Source organism: Pneumocystis carinii, assembly GCF_001477545.1.
Source record: "Pneumocystis carinii B80 chromosome Unknown supercont1.14, whole genome shotgun sequence".
Lineage (NCBI taxonomy): Eukaryota > Fungi > Ascomycota > Pneumocystomycetes > Pneumocystales > Pneumocystaceae > Pneumocystis > Pneumocystis carinii.
Window position 1 is genome coordinate 229,844 of NW_017264726.1, and position 22,721 is coordinate 252,564.

Sequence of the window (22,721 nt, forward strand, 5' to 3'; positions counted from 1 at the left end):
TTTATTATTTTATTTTGATCGCTATCAATCTTATTTTACTAAATGTAGAAATTATCTTAAAAGGTATTCCGAATAAAAACAGACAAAAAAGACGATAAATTTATTTTTAAATTACTATTAAATTCTTCCTCTAAAAATAACAAAATAAATCAAATATGATTCATGCATCTAGAGAGGAAAGTCAAAATATTTTTAAAAAATTAAGAGCTCAAAAATATAATCAGGTAAAAATAATTAAAAATAAAGATTTATATATTAAAAATAAATAAATGAATATTAATTTCAAATTCTTACAATTTTCTAGAACTGTTTTGATTGTGGAGCAAATGGAGCAACATGGGCAGCTACAACTTTTGGGATTTACATTTGTCTAGATTGTAGCTCAATTCATAGAAATTTGGGCGTTCATATATCATTTGTTAGGTAAGTTATATTTTATTTTATGAAATAAAACATATTTTTATAATAAATAGATCAACTATTTTAGATTCATGGACATGGGATCAGCTTCGTATAATGAAAGTAGGAGGAAACTTATCTGCATTAGAATACTTTACCAAACATGGGGGAACATCTATTTTAGATTCAAAAGATGTGAAAACAAAATATACTAGCAAAACAGCTATATTATACAAAGATGAATTAAAACAAAGAGCCCTTTTGGATTCTAAATCGTATTAATTTTCTATTTAAAATATAACTTCTAATCTATTTAATAGTAATTCTTCTATTAAAATAGAAGATGATGAACATTCATTAATAAATAATGATGCGGATGATGATTTTTTTGCTCAATGGAATGATCATACGTTTCAGAAATCTACATTAACATGTAATACAAAAACTTCATTTTTGGACAAAGCAGAGGTTGATAATACAACAAAAATATCTAACAATTATAAAGATTCTACGAATTCTACTTTATTAAAAGAAAATAGCATTTTAAACACATCTAAATTGAGATCAGATGTTTCTACAAATAAAAGAACAGGAATAACAGGATCAAAACTTACCCAAAAGCTTGGTGCCAAAAAAATAGCAGAAACGTTTGATTTTGAAGAAGCTGAAAAAAATGCAAAAGAAAAAAATGATAGTAATTTAAACCATACTGTCGAAAAAAATCAAGTAGAATTAGAAAAAAAAGATTTAAATAACTCTAATAAATCGTTTTTTGGGGATTCAGAACCAGACCTTAAAACTGATTATTCTATTAAAGAAGCAACAACAGGTTTTCAGAAATTATGTTTTGGACAAACGAAAAGTACATCCAAATCAGTTGAAACAAACTTATCTTATAAAAAAGGATCAACAACAGGAAATTCTTGTAATGGTATATTTTCGTATATTTATTATCGACAATTGTATTAATTAATTTCAGATGAGGTTACATATGCTCGTGATAATTTTTTTGGACAAAAGTCTATATCATCAGACAAGTATTATTTATTCTTTAGCTCTTAGATTACATTAATAATTGACCAAAAAATAGTTATTTTCAACGGAATTCATATAACCAAGCTATTCAGGAAGAGACCAAGTTACGTTTACAAGCGTTTAATGGCGCTCAATCTATTTCTTCAGACCAATATTTTGGGGAAAATGATACAAATACTCGGGATTATAAATGTTTCGAAGAATCTGCTAAAGATTATATTCAAAAATTTGCAGATACGGCATACAATGACATTGAAAATATCAGGTTATTTCTAAAAAAATATATTTAAATAACTAATATTTTTTAAGAGAAGTACTAAATCATGGTGCACAAAAACTATCCAATATATTATATGAATTCGGTTCGAAATATAATTTTTAAGTATTCCAAATTAATAATTTATCGTTGATTCACATAAACAATTTATTTAATTAATAAAGCTTTAAATACAGGAAAAAATAATCGTTTACTTTTAAGTAATAAAATTTAGAAATATTCATATATATCAAGAAGTTATTCTCGAAATTCATTATATTTTTGTTTTAGAACTTATTTAAAAACATACGAAGTCATAGATATATATTCTTTACTAATAAAATTTAATTGTTTTAATTTAATATCTATCTATCTATCTATCTAAATATAACATTATATATTAATACTTTTAACAATTTAATAATTAAATATTATATTCCCTATTGTAAATTCAACTAAGAATATTTCAAGTAGAAAATTTCTCATCTATTATTAAAAAAATTCTATTAAAAAGTTATTTATAATATAAAATAAAATTATATATAAATTATTTAACATTTTAAACTATCAATATTTTATAAAATCGTCTCTAAAGGAAATTAAAAATACAAAAAAAAAATATAAAATCGACTTTTAATCAAGATTTAAACATTTTTTTTCTTAACTTTAATATGAAATTCAAAATATTTATATCTACGAAATAAAAACCTATACTCGTTTTCAATAAATATATAAAACCATAATCAGATCATAAATACTTTTGAAAAGATACGTAAAAATATAACTTAGAAAGACTTCATTAATCAATAATAATAATTATACTACAAATTTAAAGACTAATATAGCTAATTAAAAATAACATTTAACATATCATAACCCTAATTTGTCCTGTAACTATAAAATAATATACCAAATAGTACACTAATAACATTTTTCAAGTTCTTTTATTAAACATTTATATAATTTAGTAGGTATAATATAATTTTAAATTTTATGTCATTTTAAAATATTTTTTACAATACTGGAATTTCTAAAGTTAATTATTTGGAAATGTATATAGAAATAAACACATTCTGATATACAGCCTCAAATATATTCACTATCTTTTCCTATATACATGAAAAAAAAAAGAAGAATGGTCTGCAACATTATTTACCCAGACCTTAAAACTATCTATCAAAATACCAAAAATTTGCCAATACCACCACCATTGATGTTTCCTCATTTCTGACTTAGAACTCTTCAAATAATCACTATAAAATACAATCATATCATCATCAGTAACTATGCCTTTTTTTTTAATAATATCGTTGTAAAACATTTCCATTTTTTTAAAATAAAGAGTATTATTGTTTTTCCAGAAAATTTGACTTTTTTTAAAAATATCTTTCCTTCTTTCCTAAAGAAAATTTAAAAATACAAAAAAGACAATATATATCCAATACATGCAACTTAACAGATAATGGAGATGTAATATCATAAGGATATTGTATATATCTAAGATTAGATACAGGATCTATCTTACTAACATAAGGAACAAGCCTTAGACCATAGAAACCCCTAAAAATCTTTTTAAGAACTTTCATTATTTAACCTATTATTTTTTTCAAAAGCAAACTTTCAATATCTATAATAAAACAATTCTATCGAAATTTAACTATATATTAATAATCTAATATATACAATATAAAGCATAAAAATTACCAAAAACAAACTAAAATAATTACAATATTGCCAATCAATCTTTCTTTTGTAAAGCATTCGACAGCCTCCAGCTAAACATGGCAGCTTGATCTTTTTCAAATATAATTTCATCAGTAAGATATTCTGGTAAACAATTCAAAAGAAAAGCATCTCGTTCTTGATCAAATAGAGGAGTATAAGAAAATCGCTCTTGTAAATGAGAAGAAGGGTCAGAAAAAAGAGAAAGTTTAAAATGAAGAGCTGGATACATTAATATTCAAAAATAACAGTAATAAAACTTACTTCCGTTACGACCTGTTTGCAAACAATCAAAAACAGTTTTTTTAGGATCCGACTTAACATCACGAATAAGCAATCCTGTTAAATCGCTATAAAGTTCTTCTTTCAATTGCGCCATAGGCAACTTAGAACGTGAAGAGAGTTTTGTATTTAAATATGCAATTTGCGATTTTGCATGATTAAGAGCTTGTTCTGTAGATTTCACTAAAAAAATAAATACGAATAGTCATAGTAAAAACAAATATACAATTTTCAGATATTTTCTCAAACTCTTGCTTTTGCGCTTTTAAATCATTTAGAGAAGATGACAATTCGTTCAATCTCTTATCCTTAATGTCAATATCCTTAGTAAGACTATCAATAAGTGTTTGAGAAACTATTAAAATTAAATGCGAAAAAAGCATTATATAAAAAACAATCTACCCTTAAACCTAGATTCAGCTATTTCTTGATAAGCAAGAAAATTAGATTCAACTTCTGTCTGACGAAGATTTTTAAGACAGTTATATTTTTTCTCAAACTCTTCCATTTTTCGAATTGTCTTATAATTATTAATTTACTTTAAAACTAAAGAAATTACTACCTCTTTAAGCCTTTTTTCCATATCGATATTTTCGTCATAAATATCTAAAAACTTACGTTTTGAATCATTTTGTCTTATTTGCAATACCTCTTGTTGAACATGTTGCTTTTGACTACTTTTAGAGTTATTTTCTGGAGTAATATCCTTTTCAAAGCGCCTTTTCAAACTTTTTGCTTCTATTGTTCCAGAATATCTTGAAGAAATATTTTCCTTCTCAGATGAATCTAATTTTCCTGAATTTAATATTTTCAGTAATGGAGTTTCTCTATTCGTATGATTCTTTTTTGATTTTAAAGACGATACCAATTCATCTATGCTATCATCTTGCTCATTAAAACTAGAATCACAATCAATTGCGTGTTTTCGTTCTTTATTTTTAGATATATTTGTATGTTTTTTACGCATATCAGTCTCAAAATATAACCCTTTCTAATAGAAAAAATGCATAAACTAACTACACAGACGTGATACAAGAGAAACTGAAGAGATCAATCAAAAAAACCCGTCATAAATATTACTTTATTTTTATTACAATTTTAAAGTTCTGAATTTGATCGAATATCAATTTTTGCAATAATTAATAAGTTTTTTTTTTTAAAAAAAAACTTATTTTTCAGAAAGTCCTAAATAATACTTTCTTTTTTCCCCAAAACTTTATTATTTATAAAGCAAATGAAAAAAATTGTTACTTAATACTTTAAAACATGGTAAACGCAGAAGAACAACAATATCTCAACTTAGTACAATATATTATTAACCATGGGGAAGACCGCCCTGATAGGACAGGGACAGGGACTTTATCTGTTTTTGCACCGTCTCCGCTAAAGTTTTCTCTTCGAAATAAAACATTTCCACTCTTAACAACCAAGCGAGTTTTTATACGTGGAGTAATTGAAGAATTGCTTTGTAAAAAATATCTGAAACTTATAGATATGCTCTTAATGTCATATAGGGTTTATTCGTGGAGAAACAGATTCTTTAAAACTTAGAGAGAAAAATATTCATATATGGGATGCAAATGGATCACGAGAGTACCTTGACTCAATTGGATTGACTAAACGCCAGGAAGGTGATCTTGGTCCCATTTATGGGTTTCAATGGAGGCATTTTGGAGCAGAATATATTGATTGCAAAACCAATTATATTGGACAAGGTGTTGATCAATTAGCCAATATTATCCAAAAAATACGAACATCACCATATGATCGTCGACTCATACTTTCAGCATGGAATCCTGCAGGCATACTCTTTTATCAATTCAATATCATTGCTTATTACTATTTAGATTTAGAAAAAATGGCATTACCTCCGTGCCATATGTTTTGGTAATATTCATATTTAACCTATATATGAAACCATAAAGCTTACAACCACATATAGTCAGTTTTATGTTCATATACCATCGAATAACCACCGACCTGAACTCTCATGTCAATTATACCAACGTTCTTGTGACATGGGGCTAGGTGTTCCCTTTAATATTGCATCGTATGCTCTACTAACATGCATGATTGCACATGTTTGTGATCTTGATCCAGGTGATTTTATCCATGTCATGGGTAAACACTATTTTTTTTTTTAAAAAAAGCAAATTTTAATTATCTGTAGGTGATTGTCATATTTATAAGGATCATATTGAAGCACTACAACAACAACTTACACGCTCCCCACGACCTTTTCCCACTCTTTCTTTAAATCGCTCAATCACTGATATTGAAGATTTTACATTAGATGATTTTAATATTCAAAACTATCATCCATATGAAACTATAAAAATGAAAATGTCCATTTGAAAAATATATTTACATTATAACTTTTTCTGTACACTCTACTAGATTCACTTTTAAAAATATCATGTTAAATTAATAACAACTTATAGAATATATAACTGATCTATACATAATTAAGCATTTGAACAATTGGCACATTATAACACAGAATATTTTTACAAATGCTAGTACTAATTCTAAACTTTTACTAAAAAAAGTCGTCCTATATTTATGTATAATATAGTGATGCTATACAAAATTGATTAACATATTAAACAAAAGAATATTTTCAGTAGAAAAATAACAGTTTAAAGTCTTTCATTAATAACCATATTTGATCTTATTACTAAAATGCTTAACAAAAACTATATGGATGAACGAAAACCATCCATTACGGGACTCGAACCCGCAACCTTTCCTTCTGACGCATAGGAGAGGAATGCGCTACCATTGCGCCAAATGGACATCTAATCTATAAATAGATTTTTTATATCAAATTAATGTATCAAAAGCTCAATTTTTGTTAATTATCAATTATCTTTTCTATAAACTCTATGCCTCTCAAAGCACTAAACTTTAATATTATACGAGAATGCTCAACATCAAAAGCAAGAGCGGGTCTTCTAACATTACCTCATGGGAATGTTGAAACACCTGTGTTTATGCCGGTTGGTAGATCTCATTCACTTCTTTAAATATTTTTGATAATTTTGCAGCTACACAAGTTAATTATTCTATCATTTATATACTTAGCTAAACTTTGTAGGCGACATTAAAGGGAATAACATCTAAACAATTAGAACGTCTTGGTTGTCGTCTTATACTCAACAATACATACCATCTTGGTCTTCGTCCAGGACAATCAATTCTTGATACAATTGGCGGAGCTCACATATTTCAGCAATGGCCCCATAATCTATTGACAGACAGTGGAGGGTATTATCAATTCCTAAATCCTAATACTCAATTAATATTAATAAGCTTTCAAATGGTTTCACTTCTAAAGTTATCTCGTGTTACTGAGGAAGGTGTTGAATTCCATAGTCCTTATGACGGATCTCTTATGCTTCTTACGCCAGAGTATTCCATTTCATTACAAAATAGTATTGGTTCCGATATTATGATGCAATTAGATGACGTTGTCCATTCCCTTGCTCCTTTAGAAAGAATTGAAGAAGCAATGTGGAGAAGTATACGCTGGCTTGATCGTTGCATTGCAGCAAACAAAAATCCAGAAAAACAGAGTCTTTATGCAATTATTCAAGGAGGACTTAATGAAAAATTAAGAACAATATGTTGTTTGGAAATGATAAAAAGAGAAACCCCTGGAATAGCTATAGGTGGACTAAGTGGAGGCGAAAATAAATCCCAAACATTTAAAATTGTTTCAATTTGTACGGATTTGCTACCTTTGAATAAACCAAGATATCTTATGGGTGTTGTAAAAAATAACATACAAAAAAAATATCAATTGATTTATTTAGGGATATACAGAAGATATTATCGTTAGTGTTGCATTAGGAATTGACCAATTTGATTGTGTATATCCTACACGAACAGCGGTAAACATTAGATATCAGTTTTTTCTTTTTTAATCTTTTAGCGTTTTGGTAATGCCCTTACACCATATGGTGTTTTGAATCTTCGTAATCAACGTTTTTCGAAGGATTATAATCCTATTGACAAAAATTGCAAATGCCCTTGCTGCAAACCAGGGGAATGGGGAATAACAAGGACGTATATTCATCATATAGTATGCAAAGAAACAGGTAAAGTATACTATTATATTTTCTTCTAATAAAGTTAGTCGCTGCACATTTATTAACAATTCACAATATTCATTATCAATTAAATCTAATGAAAGAAATAAGAAATGCAATTATTCATGACGAATTTCCTGTTTTTGTCAAAAAAGCATTTGATAAGTTATATTCCGAAAAAAAATATCCTAAATGGGCCGTTGAGTCTTTAAAAACTGTGAATATAAATCTTCTAGATTAAATCATAAATTTCTCTAAAATTTCAAAGTCAAAATATAACTCAAAAAGATCAACTACCAAAAATAATTATATTAGCAAAAAACAATTTAACTATATACAGGCTTCAGATATAACAATGACATATCTATATACTTTATTAACAAACAATTCAGCTTCTTCATCCATAGCCATTTCCAACTCTTTTGCGAGTTCTTCAGCACTACCCTTTTTTCGTAAATGATCTAAAATAAACGTAATCAGGTCATCTTCCTGAACACCAACATATTCGACAATCTTTTTTGTAATAAACGGTTGAATTTTTTCCTCAATAATAGACTAATGTTATATTAATAATATTTAACTATAAAAATAAAATGACTTACATCAGTTAAACGGTCCCATTTAATAGACCAACTCCATAGCCCCTCTTTTTCAGAGGGAACTGATGCAACAATTTCTTTAATTCTTCTAATTTTAGATTCATCATCCTCAGCAGCCTCGGTATCATCATATTCTAGGGGCAATAATACAGGTTTTTTGTTTCCAATGTAATGATCATCATCATCTTCAAGAAGTTTTTCAACTTCTGAAACAACTCTTTTTGGAACATCTGTTTGTTTCTTAGCAGAACTAAGAGTAAGTCTAATAGGACCAATTCCTGAATCTTTACTAATCCCTGATTCAGCATGTTTATATTCCAGCGCCTGCTTTTTGGAAAGAGAATCAGCATTCATACTAGCTTTGAGTTTTTCTGCTTCTTGACGTTCTTCTAAAGCTCGATCACGTGCATCCATTTCCATTTCTCTAGTACGAAATATTGCCCTGTGTCGCAACCAAGATGATCTATCTTTATAGTATTCTTCTACACCTGCTTCAGCCTCTAAATCATCATTCCACTCAGCTAATCGACGAGACATAATTTCCCTATCTCTAGCTTCACGAGACGCTTCTTCTTTATCTCTATTCATTTCTCGCTCTAATGCAGATGTTCGTGATTTTTCTCTATTTAACCATCTTTTTTCTCTCTAAAACATTATATAAGAATTAAATTATAAAACAAAATATCATTACCTCCTGAAATGCAGCTTCTAGTTCTTTCTGTTTTCTATTTTTTCTTTCTTTCTCTATTTCTTCACATGTTCTTGTATCATCTAGTTCATCTTCATGACTTTTACCATAACCATTACTTTCTTTTGATACGAATGCTACTGATTTTTGATAATCTTTCGACATCTGACCATAAAAATTATCAGAATAATTTGAAAGTTGAATACTATCATTTTTTGTTCTTTGACTAGTGGAATTACTTGCTTGAGAAGTGAATTTAGAAGAAACAAACAATCCAGACATTCTTTCAAGCTCCAATCTTCTCCTTTCCGTTTCTTCCTCCCTCTTTAACTTCTCATGTTCTCTTCTTTCAGATCTCTCTCTAAAGGAAGATATTTCACGAGCAACAGCCTCGCGCTGCTCCATAGGTATATCTTCTAATTCATCATCTACATTAAGTGTTATAGTAGCCGCCTTAGAAGTATCTTTACTTTCAGAGGCTTGCGATTCCCTGAAACTATCATCAGAAGATGTTTTTTTTGGGAAGCGTTTATTAGGATCTTTAAAATCTTCAAGAACTTTAGTAAGATTACTCTTAGCTTGTATAATAAGACTTCGATCTCGTTGCTAAAATAAATTAATACCAATAACCTGTCAAAAATAATACATACTGGATTCTTATTCTCCCTTGTTTCATTCCATTCATCTAAATATTCACGAGTTTTTTGATCAACTACCACCTTACAAATCAACAAACAATATGATGAAAAAAATAATATAATTACCATAATTTTAGAACCTTCTCCATCTCCTTTAGGAGGAGGAATGACAAGATTTTCTAAAACTATAATAGCCCTCTGTACATGTTCAGGATCATCATATTCTGCAAATCCAAAATTCCGAAGAGAACCAGTCGCATTACTAGCTCTTTTCCATTCTTTCAGCTTCGCAACAGACTTAAAAGCATTAACTTTAATCTTTTTTCTCAAAAAAAATACTTTCAAAATTTTATCAATCCAAAAGTCATCTAAATAATCAGGAATAGAACAAATAAATAACGTTCTAAGTTGTTGTTCTACAGTAGGCGGCTGCAAAAGACTCGGCGTATCACGAACAGGCGCTGTCTTTGGAACAAGTACAGGAGCAGATGTGATCACAGCAGCCTGAGGTTTCATTTGATTGATATTTGCTCCAAAATGAATAACCGGTGCATTAAAGTCTATTTTTGACATATTTGTTGGAACCCCATATCCTACAGTCTGAGGAGGCATAGCATTGGGCGCATAACCAGGAGGCGCTTGCAAATTCTGCTGATATGCCTGATATCCTTGATATCCATACTGAGGATCTAAAAATTATAATTACATTTAGAATTCATTTAATATATAATAAAATTTACTTGTTCCATAAGGTCCTTGAGATGGATAGTACATAGTTTAGTAAATATTACACCCAAGTATCCACACGGAATTTCTTAATTGCTATCAATACAATATTTTTTTATAGAATTTTCAAAATCATAAATTCAGAACCTTAAAATCCTCGGTTTACAATTAATAAAAAAATCTATAAAAAACAGGAAAATATAATATAAAAACAAAATATTTCTCTGGAAAACAAATGGGACATGAAGATTATCAATCAATTTTCTCGAAATCTTTTAAACTACAGAATTTCAAATTTTCTACAAGGAAAATTTATATTGTGGAAAACAAAAATTTTAATAGAAAAATATCAAGGAAAAGAAATAAAGCATCTATCTACAGTTCTGTTTAAGTGCGATGAAAAAACAGAAGATAAAGGCACGTTATTTCCTGAAAAAGAAGTAAATGAATCAATTCACAACGATTATAAATCAAAAACTATTGAACCTATTTCATCATTAAAAAAAACATCTGAACAATCACCAACTTTCTTTATGCCTCTTGATTCTTTAAAAAATAATAATAATAATGATGATGATTTACAAAATAAACATCAGAAATTGCCTATCTGTAATCGAGCAGCATCTCGGGAAGTAAAAAATCAGGATATTGCTTCTTCATGGAGATCTTTAGATATTCTTCTGAAACAAAACAATGTACGACGTGATGAAAGAATGGGCAGGTTTTATGAGAAACCTACGAAAAAAAGAAACCGTTTGCGCAGTGAACGCCATAGAAAACGTTTCAAAGCTAGTATACGTCGTTTGGTTTCAATTGTCAAAGAAATGAAACATAAAGGGATATAAACTTCAAAAACACTTAATTATATTCCTAAATAAGGCAATAATATATATTAGAAATACCATGAAATATCGAAATATGATATTTAATAACTTTAAGAGCAACTTTCATTTATTTCTTCAAGCATTTTCGATTTCTTAACATTAAAATGATATATCAAATCACATAAATATTTTTAAATTAGAAAACAGCTATTAAACATACATACTCGAATTCCGAAAAATATAATAAAACACTGTGAAAGCATTTATCTGGTTTATACATCTTATTAACATATAGGTTCTATAAAACATCCAGGAATATTATTTATTTATATAATTAAAAAGGTTCAATTTTTTTGTATAACTTAATCTACAAAACTCAAAATATTTCTACTTGTTAAATGATAAAGAAATTAAACAAAACATATAACATTAATAAATCTATCAAATAATTTTCGTCTTATATTAAAATATTGTTTTCACATAAATTTACAAATATATAATTAAAAATAGAAATATTAAATACAATAAATAGTAAATTGGTTTATAAAAATCCTTTAAAGAGTATAACAAAAATATACAGAATTATTATAAGTCACATAATAAATCAATAAAACAAATTCTAGAAGATTATTATATTCTAATTTCATACAAAGCATTTAGAATTCCTTATTAAATCTTTAAAAGATCCTAAATAAAAAACAATAAAAATATATAAAAATAATAGAATTCCAAAAAAAATAAACCAAAAATGAAATAAAATACAAATTAATAATATTTATAACTAATTATAAAAGATACTCTCAATCTATTAAAATTTATATAAAAGTTTATAAAAAAGTGTAACAAATCTAAATAAAAAGTACTATATAAAAATAAAATGCATAGATATTAAAAGATATTTACTTGTTTTTATAAATATTCAATGAATCAAAGGTTTTAGTTAGCTATACTTAAGAATTTTATAAATATCAAAAATATTAGACAAATAAACTTAAAACCATGTTCTACAGTAATATATAGCAGTTTTTTTATATTCTTTAAATACCATCATTTATTTATATATTATTAATACTCGAAAAAATATTTCTACTATAAATCTCGCATTTTGAATTCTATTTCTAATTCTCTAAAAAGTCAAATATCTATAAAACTTCTACTCATCTTTCATACAGGTATATTAATAAACGTAATCTAGAAATTTACAATAAAAATTATTTTAGAAGTTCAAAAGTACAAATTTTTATTTAGAACAATAATAATAAAATATCTTTCTACTTCTAAAAAAAACATAAAATTCATATAAAATTCAAAAATATAAACTAGCCATATGTATCAATTTTCTAGAAGAAATATATTAATTATAGGAATCTTATTTCATGTTATTTATCTTCGATCTATCTTTGATATCTACTTTACATCGCCATTAGTCCATGGAATGCAACAATTCAAAGTTGAAAATCATATTCCGGCAAAACGACTTTTTCTTATAGTTGGTTCGTTAGGTTTTTTATGGTTTCATCCTTAATATTATATAGGAGATGGTCTAAGAGCAGATAAATTATTTGAATCATATTTAAACCCCGAAACAAATGTATATGAAACATACGCACCATTTTTACAGTCAATTGTACTTAATAAAGGTTGTTTTGGGATATCTCATACTCGTGTTCCAACGGAATCTAGACCTGGACATGTCGCTATTATAGCAGGTTTCTATGAAGATGTGAGTGCAGTTACTAAAGGTATCAAAAATAAACATATTGTTATGAAGATTCTTATATGTTACACATAGGTTGGAAAACAAATCCTGTTAATTTTGATTCCGTTTTTAATCAATCCCAACATACATGGTCCTTCGGTTCACCAGATATTTTACCTATGTTTGCTCATGGTGCATCTGATATTTCAAGAGTCGAAACATTTATGTATGACAAAGAAATGGAAGATTTCTCTAAAGGTATTTTATTACTTACAATATATATTTATACTTATAATGATTAAAGATTCTACTATTTTAGATACATGGGTTTTTGATAAAGTTATAGAATTATTTGAAAATGCTACCTCAAATTCAGTTATAAAAGAGACACTATCACAAGACAAAATAGTTTTTTTCCTTCATTTACTTGGACTAGATACTGCTGGGCATTCATATCGTCCATATTCAAAAGAATACTTAAATAACATAAAAGTAGTAGATTCTGGAATTAAAAGAATCGTAGAATTTATAGAGAATTATTACAACGATGGAAAAACAGCATGGATATTTACTTCTGATCATGGGATGAGTGATTTAGGATCACATGGAGATGGTCATCCAGATAATACACGTACTCCTTTAATCGCTTGGGGTTCAGGAATAAATCTTCCAGATAAGCTAAATGTTTCGGGCCACGATGATTTTTCTAAAAACTGGACTATTAGCTCTGTTAAACGTATAGATGTTCTTCAAGCAGACATTGCACCACTTATGGTATTTATTTACTTTTATAAAAATTGCAATAAAATGATTAGGCTTATCTTCTTGGACTTAATTTTCCTATGAATTCTGTTGGTCAACTACCTTTAGACTATTTATCATGTCCTCTTGATATTAAATCTCAGGCAGCTTTTACTAACGCACTAGAAATAGCAGAACAATATAAAATAAAACATGGTAAAATTAAAATAATTCCACAATTTGTATTTAATAAAGTCTTAGAACTTAAATCCTTAACAAAAATTGCATTTAAACCATTTAAACACTTGAATAATGAAACTCATAATTTAGATACTTATAAAAATCATATCAAAACTCTTATTGACGACCATAAATATAGTGAAGCAATTAGAATTTGCGAAGAAATGATAAAAATGTGTCTAGATGGTTTACAATATCTACAAACGTATGTTAAATTTAAAATTGACCACCAATTTCATTATTTTTTAGATACGATTTTATGTTTTTGTCTTCGATTATCACATTAGGATATCTTGGATGGATTATATTTATATTTATTCAACTCATCAATATTCATATCCCAAAATATATATATCGGCCTAAAAGAACTATCTTATCCTCATTATTTTTTTCATTTTCTTTAATTGGTCTATTTATTATACTATTTATAGAAAAATCGCCATTATTTTACTATGCATATGTCATATTTCCTATTTTTTTTTGGGAACATATTTTTATTAACAGAAGAAATATTTACAAGTGTTATACACTTTTTTTCAAAAATACAAGAAAACCATACAAAAATATAATATTTTTCATGAAATTGATACTATATATCGCTCTTTTAGAAACTATAGTAAGGAGTATATTATATAATTTTACAATATTAACATCAGGTTATTGGATATTCCCAAAGGGAGATTTTTACAGTATACTTCATATTAATTTCATTTTGGCCTTTAACATATGGAACCAAATTTATTCGAGATAACAAAATATTAATTTCTTTATGGATGCTAAATTCCTTTATAACCAGTACGTTTACTTTATTAGATAAAGTAAAAAAAGAAAAATTATCTTTAATGTATTCATTCTTTTTTTAAAAATAAGACTTTAATTATTTTAGTTTAATTGGAGGTTTTGCTATGTTTCTTTTTGGGTTTGTATACTTGATTTTTGGAAACTTATTATTAAAAAAACATAAAACTATGACCAAAATGCCGCAAACTATCATCAGTATTCAGGTATATATACATATACATATATATATATCAAATTGTATTAATGTCATTTTATAGCTAGCCTTACTTATCCTTTCAATAATAGTAACATATTCAAGCGTATTATCATTACAAGCCAAAAAAGGTCTACCATTTGGAAACCAAGTGCTCGGATGGTTGGTTTTAGGTATAAAAATCCTACATAAATTTTATTTAATATCTTATTAACTAAAGTCTTCTCTTTAATAATTCCATTTATAACACTAATGAGGAAAAAGAACTACTATATTCATAATCTTCTCATAATTTTCTTAATGTTCTCACCTTCTTTTGTTATTCTCTCTGTTTCATATGAAAATATCTTCTATATATGTTTTTTTAGCACTTTGGCATTATGGGTTCAGATAGAGTATAAAATTAGAAAGAAAATTACACTTTGGAACAAAAATAGGAAATCAGAAGAAAATCAGAGACTTTTATTTTATGAAAATCTAAGAATAGCATTATTTTATCTTTTTTTTATACAAGAGGCATTTTTTGGAACAGGAAATATTGCATCTGTATCTTCTTTTGTATTAGATTCGATCTATAGACTAATTCCTATATTCAATCCATTTTCTCAAGCGGCACTTTTACTATATAAACTCTTAATTCCTTTTATAATTATATCAGCTAACTTAGGAGTTCTTAATCAGAAATTAGGAATCCCTCCATCAACATTATTCACACTAGTTTTGAGTATGTCAGATATTTTAACATTAAATTTTTTCTATCTTATCAAAAATGAAGGAGACTGGCTCCAGATAGGCTCTAGTATTTCTGCTTTTTGTATCGCAAACCTCCAAATATTATATTTAATTGTTCTTGAAAAGGTATCAGACCTCCTAGTCGGAGATTCATACATCCCTATCGAAGAGATTTGTCATGACAATCAATATAGTTATAACAATTCTTAAATTTAAACTAAAAATTATAATATTTCAAATAAAAACTATGTATAAACATTACAATAACATAGAATTCAGCAGAAAGTATTTAACGCAAGAATCTATATACATCTCTTAGAAATATATATATTCTCAAAAAAAAAAACATTAATGTTTAATTACAAATCAATGTTAATTGGACAAAATCATCCTAACAAATTCTACAACAAATTCAATTATAAACATAAATTATTCAATAAAATTCACCTCCATAATTTACAACACCATCTTTAGTATTAACATCCTTTAACAATTCATTAACCTCCTCATCCGACAATTTCTCACCAAGATTCGTCAATACTAGCTCAATTAAAAAAGTCTAAAAATAGAAAATACCATTCATACTATATTTAAGCTCGCCAACCCCTATAAATCCCGTAGAATCCTTATCAAACACCTGAAATCCACGAATAAATTCTGCATGATCGCTTACTGGGCGAAATCCATTTGGCCTATTCAAAACACGAAGAAAAGTATCAAAAGTAACTATATCCAAATTTACTTAAGAAAAACAAAGGAAAAAACAAAATACCCTCATCCATTATAGATTCCTCAATCTCTGAGACTTCTGATAACGTGGGATTCTGACCAACTGCCCTTAAAAGGTCCCCAATACATTCCTTAGAAACAGTACCTTTTCCATGTTTATCAAACAATGAAAATGCCTCTTCATAAGCTACGTTTGATGAATCCTTTAAATGTAAACAACTATCTCAATATCCTTAATTTCTTACCATTTTTTAAATAATTTTCGTCAAGCACGAAAAACAAACATATATTTATTACTATAGCAACAGAAAATCTAGATGAAAGATATTTTATATATTGAACCTCAAGAACTTTCTTTAAAACTCAAAAATACAGGAAATAAAGGAAAAGATTTAGTTATTGTAGATGTAAGAGATGAGGATTTTATTGGTGGACATATTAAAGGTGCATTACATATTCCCTCGCATGAGCTATCATCATGTATTTTAAATCTTATTGAAGAAACAAAAGATGCAAAAGAGGTTATATTTTATTGCGCTTATTCTCAACAGAGGTTTTATATGTTTATATGAAATAAACGATAATATTTATAAAATGCAGAGGGCCAGCAGGAGCAAGATTATTCTTAATGGAACAACAAAAAATACGTAATATAAAAAGCATACAAGAAGAAGAAATTTTTCCTGTATATTGCTATTATTTTTGCAAAAAATCTTATCATTATCTAGAAAGTATATGTCCTTCGAGGCGGTTTCGTTGAATGGCAAAAGAAATATGGTAATGATGAAAAATTAACAGATAAATATAATAAAAAGTTATGGGGAGATAACTAGTGAATATAATTCGCATAATAGTCCAAAAATATTCTAAAATACATACAAAAGTTAAAGACGACAAAATAAATAAGTAAAAATAAAATAACTAAAACATGTTTAACATAAATATCAATTGACATTTCAAACCAACAAATTTCCATTTAACATTTCTCCCCTAGGACTTATTTCAGATATCTAATTAATATTTACTCCACTATATTTTCTAAACCCTCACTAATTATATTATTATTACAGCTATCAATTACATTTGATCCATGATAGCTCCAATCTTGAAACTTCCTCTGGATTGTTTCTGATAAATGTGAATCATCAGCAACAGAATCGATAGGAGTTTCATTTGTAAACTCTTGATCAAAATTGCTTGTATCACAAACATTTTCTACATTTGGTTTAAAAGGCGGCTGTATCTTTTTTGTATATAGTTTTTTCCAATCAATACTTGAAAAAAAAGGATGCGATTTAATTTCTGCCGCACCTAAATTCCCTAACCTCTTTTCAGGATTACGTGTCAAGAGCCCAGCCAATAAACTTCTTGCTTCCTTGTCAATATCATCTGGAAACCGCAAAGGATCTTGCAAAATTCTACGATACATTTCGTTTGTATTTTCGTTATAAAATGGAGGAAGTCCGGTAAGCATTTCATATAAAAGAACACCCAATGTCCACCAATCTACTACTTTAGTATATCCTTGGCCCAACAAAAGCTCGGGTGCCAAATATTCTGGGGTACCACAAAATGCTTAAAAAATTTAGCACTATTCAATCAAAATATATAAAAATACTATTCGTCTTTTCAGATTCGGCAATATTTAATTTACATAAACCAAAATCACATAAAGCAATGTGACCTATGTAATCTAATAAAATATTTTCGGGTTTTAAATCACTTAAAAATATTAAATTTCAATATATAAAATAATAGTATCTTACCGATAAATCACATTAAAATTATGTAAGCATTCCAATGCACAAAGCAGTTCAGCAGCATAAAATCTAGACCGTTCAAGATCAAAACGTCCTTCGCGTTGAAGATGATAAAAGAGCTCGCCGCCATTAACAAAAGCTAAAACTAAATATAGTTTCTCAGGTGACTGAAATGAAAATTTTAAAGGAACAATAAAAGGATTATTGATTTGAGCAAGAACTGTACGTTCAGCTAAGGTATGATTTATTTCTGATCGTGAAACAATATGCGCCTTTCTAATCGTTTTAAGAGCATATATACATGATGTATCCTAAGTAAAAATTAAAAGAAACCATTGAAAATAAAAAATTCACAATTTTACGGACTTGCATTACCTTTTCAAAAATCAATAAATCATTATATTAAATAATAAACATACTTTCCCAAATGAGCCTCTACCCACAACCTTAAGTAATTTAAACGAATCTATTGTAATAGGAGAGCTCTAGCAAAATATTATAAAAAAAAATACTAATATACCAGCAAAAGATCAAACCTTATTTGACTTATAAGATACTTGTAGTCGTATTTGCCCAGTTCCACCATGCATAGACATCCACTCATCCTTTAATGACTATTTTGAAAGAAAATAAAAATCAAAAAAAAAAAAAACAGACAAATGAACTTACAGTTTCAGAAAAATTAGGAATAAATTTTATTCCACCCAAATAGATATGATTCCCAGAACCATGCCCTTTTTGCATTTGACCTAAACGTAGATAACACTGAATAGAAAGCTGGGAAGGCTTCAAAACATCACTACAAATTTGATATATTAAAAACATGGAAAAACTTCATTTATATAAGATCAACTCTTACAAATTTATTTTATATTCCCATCGAGGATGACATATTGTACTAGATCCATCCAATGCATCAACCAAAGTTTGATTCTTATCAAATTCAACTACAAGATACGGAAAAAATAAAGAACGATCTTTTGATCCTTTTCTCCCATTAATTGTATAATGTCTTTCTGCAGAAGACGATTCTGGCAAAGAAATACCAGGAGGAAGACTTAGATTTTCTGCTTCCACAACTGTTACTGAAAGAATACCCGGTCTAACTACATATTCCTGATCTTGCAATGGCTTCTGTGCATTTGAATTCGCATTTGAATTTGCATCTGAATTTGCATTTGGATTTGGATTTGCATTATCCGAGTTCATATGTCCTGATGATTCTCGATTTGGTGAAATTCCCTGAGTTGAATTCTTAAATTCTATCATAAAATTTATTAGCCTCTATATTATATAATAATAATTCTTAAATCCATACTTTTTGACAGTTTCCAAGACATCTATTTTATTCATACAAGCTCTTTCCTATGTATTTACAAAAACCAAAATTTATCCCGATATCGTACAAACTTAAGTCACGAGCAAAAAAATTAATATATATTATTGTTATAAAAAATAAGAAAATATTAAAGCACAGCCAAACATTTCATTATAAAGCACCATCTTTCCTAAGGACAGCAGAAGAAGTCCAAGGTTCATCAGTAAGAGATGTAAGTCCCGACTTAGGTTCACAGCTTTTACGACCAGATTGTGGGCCATGTTTTGGGGATTTACCTTCTCTTATCATTTTTAAAACCTCAATACAAGTATTGGGGTCAAGATCTTCCTTTTTTTTTAATTAGCATATATAAAAAAATTAATAAAATATATACATAATAATTATCACCAACAGCAAAAAGAGGAGCATTAACACATGCCTTTAAAAATTAAAAAAAAACAAATAAATAAAAGTAAAACTTACACCTGCACATTCCATTTCCATAAGTGTAAACTTGCCATCAGATGTAGTACCTCCAGGAGAAACTCCTAAATAATCTTGTACAGCTTTTAGAATTTGATCTGATCCGCAAAGCTGACATGGTGTTGTTGTGCAAACCTGTACCAAAGTTCCTACAGGCTGACGATTATACTAGAAACATGAATATTTTTAAATAAACAAAAATAATATACCATTGTATAAAAGGTTGCTACTTCGTAAACACGCATTTTTGGGATATTTAAAAGCTTTGCAACATAATCCATAACACTTGAAATATTTAAAAAACTAATCAAAATAAAAAATGCCTACCTAATACTAGTATAACCCAATTGACGTTGTCCCAGATCAAGAAGAGGCATAACAGCAGCTTTTTTCCTAATAAGTATTATTAATTCAAATAAATAAATATAAATAGATAAAACCATTCGCTAGGATATCTACTAATTATTTCTTTAGAACGCTTCAAATTCTCTGGAGTAAATTCAAATGGGATATCCTAAAGATATAATATTAATTTACCAAAAAATCAACAGCTTTAAAAATTTTGTTCATACAGGATTATTCTCAGGCGTATTTATATGGTCTTTAAAAAAGCTAAATCAGACTATCCAATTCCTAACATATCTTACTTACTAAAAGATGTATGATTTTGTATAATGTTATTATGAAAAAAACGAAATCTTGGTTTATATAAAAGATATCTCATACTACTTTTTAAAACATTCTGATCAAGAAAAAGTGTATGAAATGGTTTTAAAGCAACATCTTTCTTAAGAAATAATCGTTTTATCATCTTTTATGTATTTAAGCCTCCAAGCTTAATTAACTACTATTAAAAACTCATTCAAAACTCTTATTATATTAGTTTAAAACTTAAAACATTTTAAATCTTACTCTTCAATCTTATTTTTTTATTAAAATAAAATTATTATTAATTTTAGATTAAAAAAAACGAACACTTAATGTCATTCAGTAAGACTAAAAATAAATAAAGTATAATATTATTAATAAATATAGGCTTAACATTATTAATTATATGAGATTTATTAGAAATCTGAATGGGATAAATTGAATTATTATCAAAACTATAGACTTTTGAAGAAAATATTTTTAGAAATCATTTAGATTTTTTATAGATTTAACGTTTTTCTAAGGAATAGCATAATATTTATAATCAAGATATGCCTTTAAATAAGTACCATTGTGATGTTTGTGCTCTGGATATTTCTCGAATTACGCATATTCGGTGCGCGAAATGTAATGACTTTGATCTCTGTATACCATGTTTTGCATCAGGCTCTGAAATAGGGACTCATAAATCAGATCATTCATACAGGGTTATTGAGCAACCATCATTTCCTATTTTTGATAAAGACTGGGGAGCAGATGAAGAATTGATGCTTATAGAAGGACTTGACAGTTATGGACTTGGCAATTGGCAGGATGTTGCAGATTATCTTGGAAATGGAAGGTCTAAGGAGGAATGTGAAAAGCATTATCATGATATATATATATCTAGTCCATCTTTTCCATACGCGGTATTTTTTATTAATTTCTAAACAAAGTGTAACTTTTTATAAGAAACGTCTACCTTTTGATGTTGACCGTGAAGAATTTCAAAAGCGTAGGAAAGAAAGAGTTAGGAAATTTTCAACGACAGACAGACTTGTTCCTCCACAAAAACAAAAGCCGGTAGTTTCTACTCCATCTTGTCATGAAATACAAGGATATATGCCAGGTCGTCTTGAATTTGAGACAGAATATGAGAATGATGCAGAACTTACAATTAAAGACATAAATTTCGATGAAGATATTTCAGAAAATGCAGAAGATGTTATAGAATTAAAATTAACAATATTAGATATATATAATTCTAAATTAGATAAACGCGCAGAAAGAAAGAAAGTTATATTTGAACATGGACTTTTAGATTATAGAAAAAATTTAGCTAATGAAAAGAAGAGAACTAAAGATGAAAGAGAACTTATTAATAAAACCAAAGCCTTTGCTAGGTTGCAAAATTCTAAGGACTATGATGCATTTGTAGAAGGGTTATTAAGTAAATATTCATTTAAAGTTACCAGAAACTTTTTTTATTAGATATAGATGAATTAAAAATTCGAAGAAAAATTGCAGAACTGCAAAAATGGAGACAAAACGGGTTTACTACACTGGAACAGGGTCAAAAATATGAGCGTGATAGATCCCAAAAAGTAACAAAATCTACTATTTTAATACTTAAATTTAATTTAAATCAGCAACTCGCAATGAAAAATCCACTATCTTTAATAGTTTCTGATCGATATATTTCACGTCATACAAAAAACTTAACAGGAAAGCTTCCACAATCCGCTTCTCAAGAGGAATTCATTTCTTTTAATCAAACAAAAGATTCCATTTCTAAACCTTTAAAAAAACCAGCCATTTCTAATATATCAACAGCATCAGGTCTGCATTTACTTACACTTGCTGAACAAACACTCTGCAATCAGTTACACATTTTACCGAAACCATATCTTGTTATTAAAGATATTATTTTCAGAAAACTTATAAAAACAGGAGGGCAGCTAAAAAAAAGACAAGCTCGTGAGTTAATAAAAATTGATATAAGTAAAACTTCAAGAATTGTGGATTTTATGATTAGTCAAGGATGGATTAAAAATAAAGATTCTACATAAAAGAATATATGATATCTATTTTTTTGTATATATCATTCATAAACCTAATATCTTATACCATTTACGTAT

At 27.7% G+C, this 22,721-nt stretch overlaps 13 protein-coding genes and 1 non-coding gene across 14 annotated transcripts; 7 read left to right on the forward strand and 7 right to left on the reverse strand.

Moving 5' to 3' along the window:
- Positions 1 to 109: 109 nt before the first annotated feature.
- Positions 110 to 1,862, forward strand: T552_03078 (hypothetical protein). Its single transcript, XM_018371596.1, has 7 exons — positions 110 to 224; positions 305 to 423; positions 474 to 674; positions 720 to 1,330; positions 1,379 to 1,436; positions 1,490 to 1,699; positions 1,744 to 1,862. The coding sequence occupies exons 1-7, from the start codon at positions 156 to 158 to the stop codon at positions 1,814 to 1,816; spliced, it is 1,341 nt and encodes a 446-aa protein (XP_018224731.1). The 5' UTR covers positions 110 to 155; the 3' UTR covers positions 1,817 to 1,862.
- Positions 1,863 to 2,757: 895 nt separating this feature from the next.
- Positions 2,758 to 3,320, reverse strand: T552_03079 (hypothetical protein). The gene is made up of 2 exons (XM_018371597.1): positions 3,136 to 3,320; positions 2,758 to 3,089 (listed from the first exon to the last, which is right to left on the reverse strand). Exons 1-2 carry the CDS (start codon positions 3,274 to 3,276, stop codon positions 2,790 to 2,792), a joined length of 441 nt encoding a protein of 146 aa, XP_018224732.1. The 5' UTR covers positions 3,277 to 3,320; the 3' UTR covers positions 2,758 to 2,789.
- Positions 3,321 to 3,382: 62 nt separating this feature from the next.
- On the reverse strand, positions 3,383 to 4,706 carry T552_03080 (hypothetical protein). The gene is made up of 5 exons (XM_018371598.1): positions 4,257 to 4,706; positions 4,097 to 4,214; positions 3,921 to 4,049; positions 3,677 to 3,877; positions 3,383 to 3,634 (listed from the first exon to the last, which is right to left on the reverse strand). Exons 1-5 carry the CDS (start codon positions 4,659 to 4,661, stop codon positions 3,429 to 3,431), a joined length of 1,059 nt encoding a protein of 352 aa, XP_018224733.1. The 5' UTR covers positions 4,662 to 4,706; the 3' UTR covers positions 3,383 to 3,428.
- Positions 4,707 to 4,916: 210 nt separating this feature from the next.
- T552_03081 (thymidylate synthase) lies at positions 4,917 to 6,095 on the forward strand. Its single transcript, XM_018371599.1, has 5 exons — positions 4,917 to 5,162; positions 5,209 to 5,496; positions 5,542 to 5,581; positions 5,637 to 5,815; positions 5,865 to 6,095. Exons 1-5 carry the CDS (start codon positions 4,961 to 4,963, stop codon positions 6,047 to 6,049), a joined length of 894 nt encoding a protein of 297 aa, XP_018224734.1. The 5' UTR covers positions 4,917 to 4,960; the 3' UTR covers positions 6,050 to 6,095.
- Positions 6,096 to 6,410: 315 nt separating this feature from the next.
- Positions 6,411 to 6,490, reverse strand: T552_05042. The gene has a single exon. It is a non-coding gene; the product is annotated as a tRNA-Arg (tRNA).
- A 49-nt stretch (positions 6,491 to 6,539) lies between these two features.
- Positions 6,540 to 8,072, forward strand: T552_03083 (queuine tRNA-ribosyltransferase). Its single transcript, XM_018371600.1, has 6 exons — positions 6,540 to 6,749; positions 6,792 to 6,961; positions 7,007 to 7,466; positions 7,510 to 7,587; positions 7,629 to 7,794; positions 7,833 to 8,072. Exons 3-6 carry the CDS (start codon positions 7,014 to 7,016, stop codon positions 8,024 to 8,026), a joined length of 891 nt encoding a protein of 296 aa, XP_018224735.1. The 5' UTR covers positions 6,540 to 6,749; positions 6,792 to 6,961; positions 7,007 to 7,013; the 3' UTR covers positions 8,027 to 8,072.
- Positions 8,073 to 8,074: 2 nt separating this feature from the next.
- T552_03084 (hypothetical protein) lies at positions 8,075 to 10,529 on the reverse strand. Its single transcript, XM_018371601.1, has 7 exons — positions 10,451 to 10,529; positions 10,050 to 10,399; positions 9,837 to 10,007; positions 9,723 to 9,791; positions 9,076 to 9,678; positions 8,388 to 9,029; positions 8,075 to 8,340 (listed from the first exon to the last, which is right to left on the reverse strand). The coding sequence occupies exons 1-7, from the start codon at positions 10,482 to 10,484 to the stop codon at positions 8,116 to 8,118; spliced, it is 2,094 nt and encodes a 697-aa protein (XP_018224736.1). The 5' UTR covers positions 10,485 to 10,529; the 3' UTR covers positions 8,075 to 8,115.
- Positions 10,530 to 10,632: 103 nt separating this feature from the next.
- On the forward strand, positions 10,633 to 11,326 carry T552_03085 (hypothetical protein). The gene has a single exon (XM_018371602.1). It carries the CDS (start codon positions 10,679 to 10,681, stop codon positions 11,279 to 11,281), a length of 603 nt encoding a protein of 200 aa, XP_018224737.1. The 5' UTR covers positions 10,633 to 10,678; the 3' UTR covers positions 11,282 to 11,326.
- Positions 11,327 to 12,541: 1,215 nt separating this feature from the next.
- On the forward strand, positions 12,542 to 15,922 carry T552_03086 (hypothetical protein). The gene is made up of 11 exons (XM_018371603.1): positions 12,542 to 12,753; positions 12,796 to 13,002; positions 13,053 to 13,217; positions 13,264 to 13,733; positions 13,775 to 13,916; positions 13,962 to 14,145; positions 14,190 to 14,556; positions 14,597 to 14,784; positions 14,827 to 14,944; positions 14,999 to 15,107; positions 15,155 to 15,922. The coding sequence occupies exons 1-11, from the start codon at positions 12,588 to 12,590 to the stop codon at positions 15,874 to 15,876; spliced, it is 2,838 nt and encodes a 945-aa protein (XP_018224738.1). The 5' UTR covers positions 12,542 to 12,587; the 3' UTR covers positions 15,877 to 15,922.
- Positions 15,923 to 16,020: 98 nt separating this feature from the next.
- T552_03087 (hypothetical protein) lies at positions 16,021 to 16,720 on the reverse strand. The gene is made up of 5 exons (XM_018371604.1): positions 16,641 to 16,720; positions 16,439 to 16,598; positions 16,252 to 16,392; positions 16,114 to 16,206; positions 16,021 to 16,067 (listed from the first exon to the last, which is right to left on the reverse strand). The coding sequence occupies exons 1-5, from the start codon at positions 16,641 to 16,643 to the stop codon at positions 16,039 to 16,041; spliced, it is 426 nt and encodes a 141-aa protein (XP_018224739.1). The 5' UTR covers positions 16,644 to 16,720; the 3' UTR covers positions 16,021 to 16,038.
- T552_03088 (hypothetical protein) lies at positions 16,713 to 17,228 on the forward strand (the record flags this gene model as incomplete). The annotated part of the gene is made up of 3 exons (XM_018371605.1): positions 16,713 to 16,948; positions 16,996 to 17,080; positions 17,124 to 17,228. 3 exons carry the CDS (start codon positions 16,713 to 16,715, stop codon positions 17,226 to 17,228), a joined length of 426 nt encoding a protein of 141 aa, XP_018224740.1.
- A 142-nt stretch (positions 17,229 to 17,370) lies between these two features.
- Positions 17,371 to 19,520, reverse strand: T552_03089 (hypothetical protein). Its single transcript, XM_018371606.1, has 9 exons — positions 19,474 to 19,520; positions 19,015 to 19,417; positions 18,825 to 18,954; positions 18,692 to 18,769; positions 18,575 to 18,640; positions 18,510 to 18,530; positions 18,162 to 18,466; positions 18,014 to 18,117; positions 17,371 to 17,970 (listed from the first exon to the last, which is right to left on the reverse strand). The coding sequence occupies exons 1-9, from the start codon at positions 19,493 to 19,495 to the stop codon at positions 17,417 to 17,419; spliced, it is 1,683 nt and encodes a 560-aa protein (XP_018224741.1). The 5' UTR covers positions 19,496 to 19,520; the 3' UTR covers positions 17,371 to 17,416.
- Positions 19,521 to 19,598: 78 nt separating this feature from the next.
- On the reverse strand, positions 19,599 to 20,813 carry T552_03090 (hypothetical protein). Its single transcript, XM_018371607.1, has 8 exons — positions 20,608 to 20,813; positions 20,529 to 20,557; positions 20,397 to 20,470; positions 20,284 to 20,349; positions 20,166 to 20,241; positions 19,957 to 20,124; positions 19,868 to 19,912; positions 19,599 to 19,821 (listed from the first exon to the last, which is right to left on the reverse strand). Exons 1-8 carry the CDS (start codon positions 20,765 to 20,767, stop codon positions 19,645 to 19,647), a joined length of 795 nt encoding a protein of 264 aa, XP_018224742.1. The 5' UTR covers positions 20,768 to 20,813; the 3' UTR covers positions 19,599 to 19,644.
- Positions 20,814 to 21,155: 342 nt separating this feature from the next.
- T552_03091 (hypothetical protein) lies at positions 21,156 to 22,652 on the forward strand (the record flags this gene model as incomplete). Its single annotated transcript, XM_018371608.1, has 3 exons — positions 21,156 to 21,512; positions 21,556 to 22,033; positions 22,081 to 22,652. The coding sequence occupies 3 exons, from the start codon at positions 21,156 to 21,158 to the stop codon at positions 22,650 to 22,652; spliced, it is 1,407 nt and encodes a 468-aa protein (XP_018224743.1).
- Between the last annotated feature and the right edge of the window lie 69 nt (positions 22,653 to 22,721).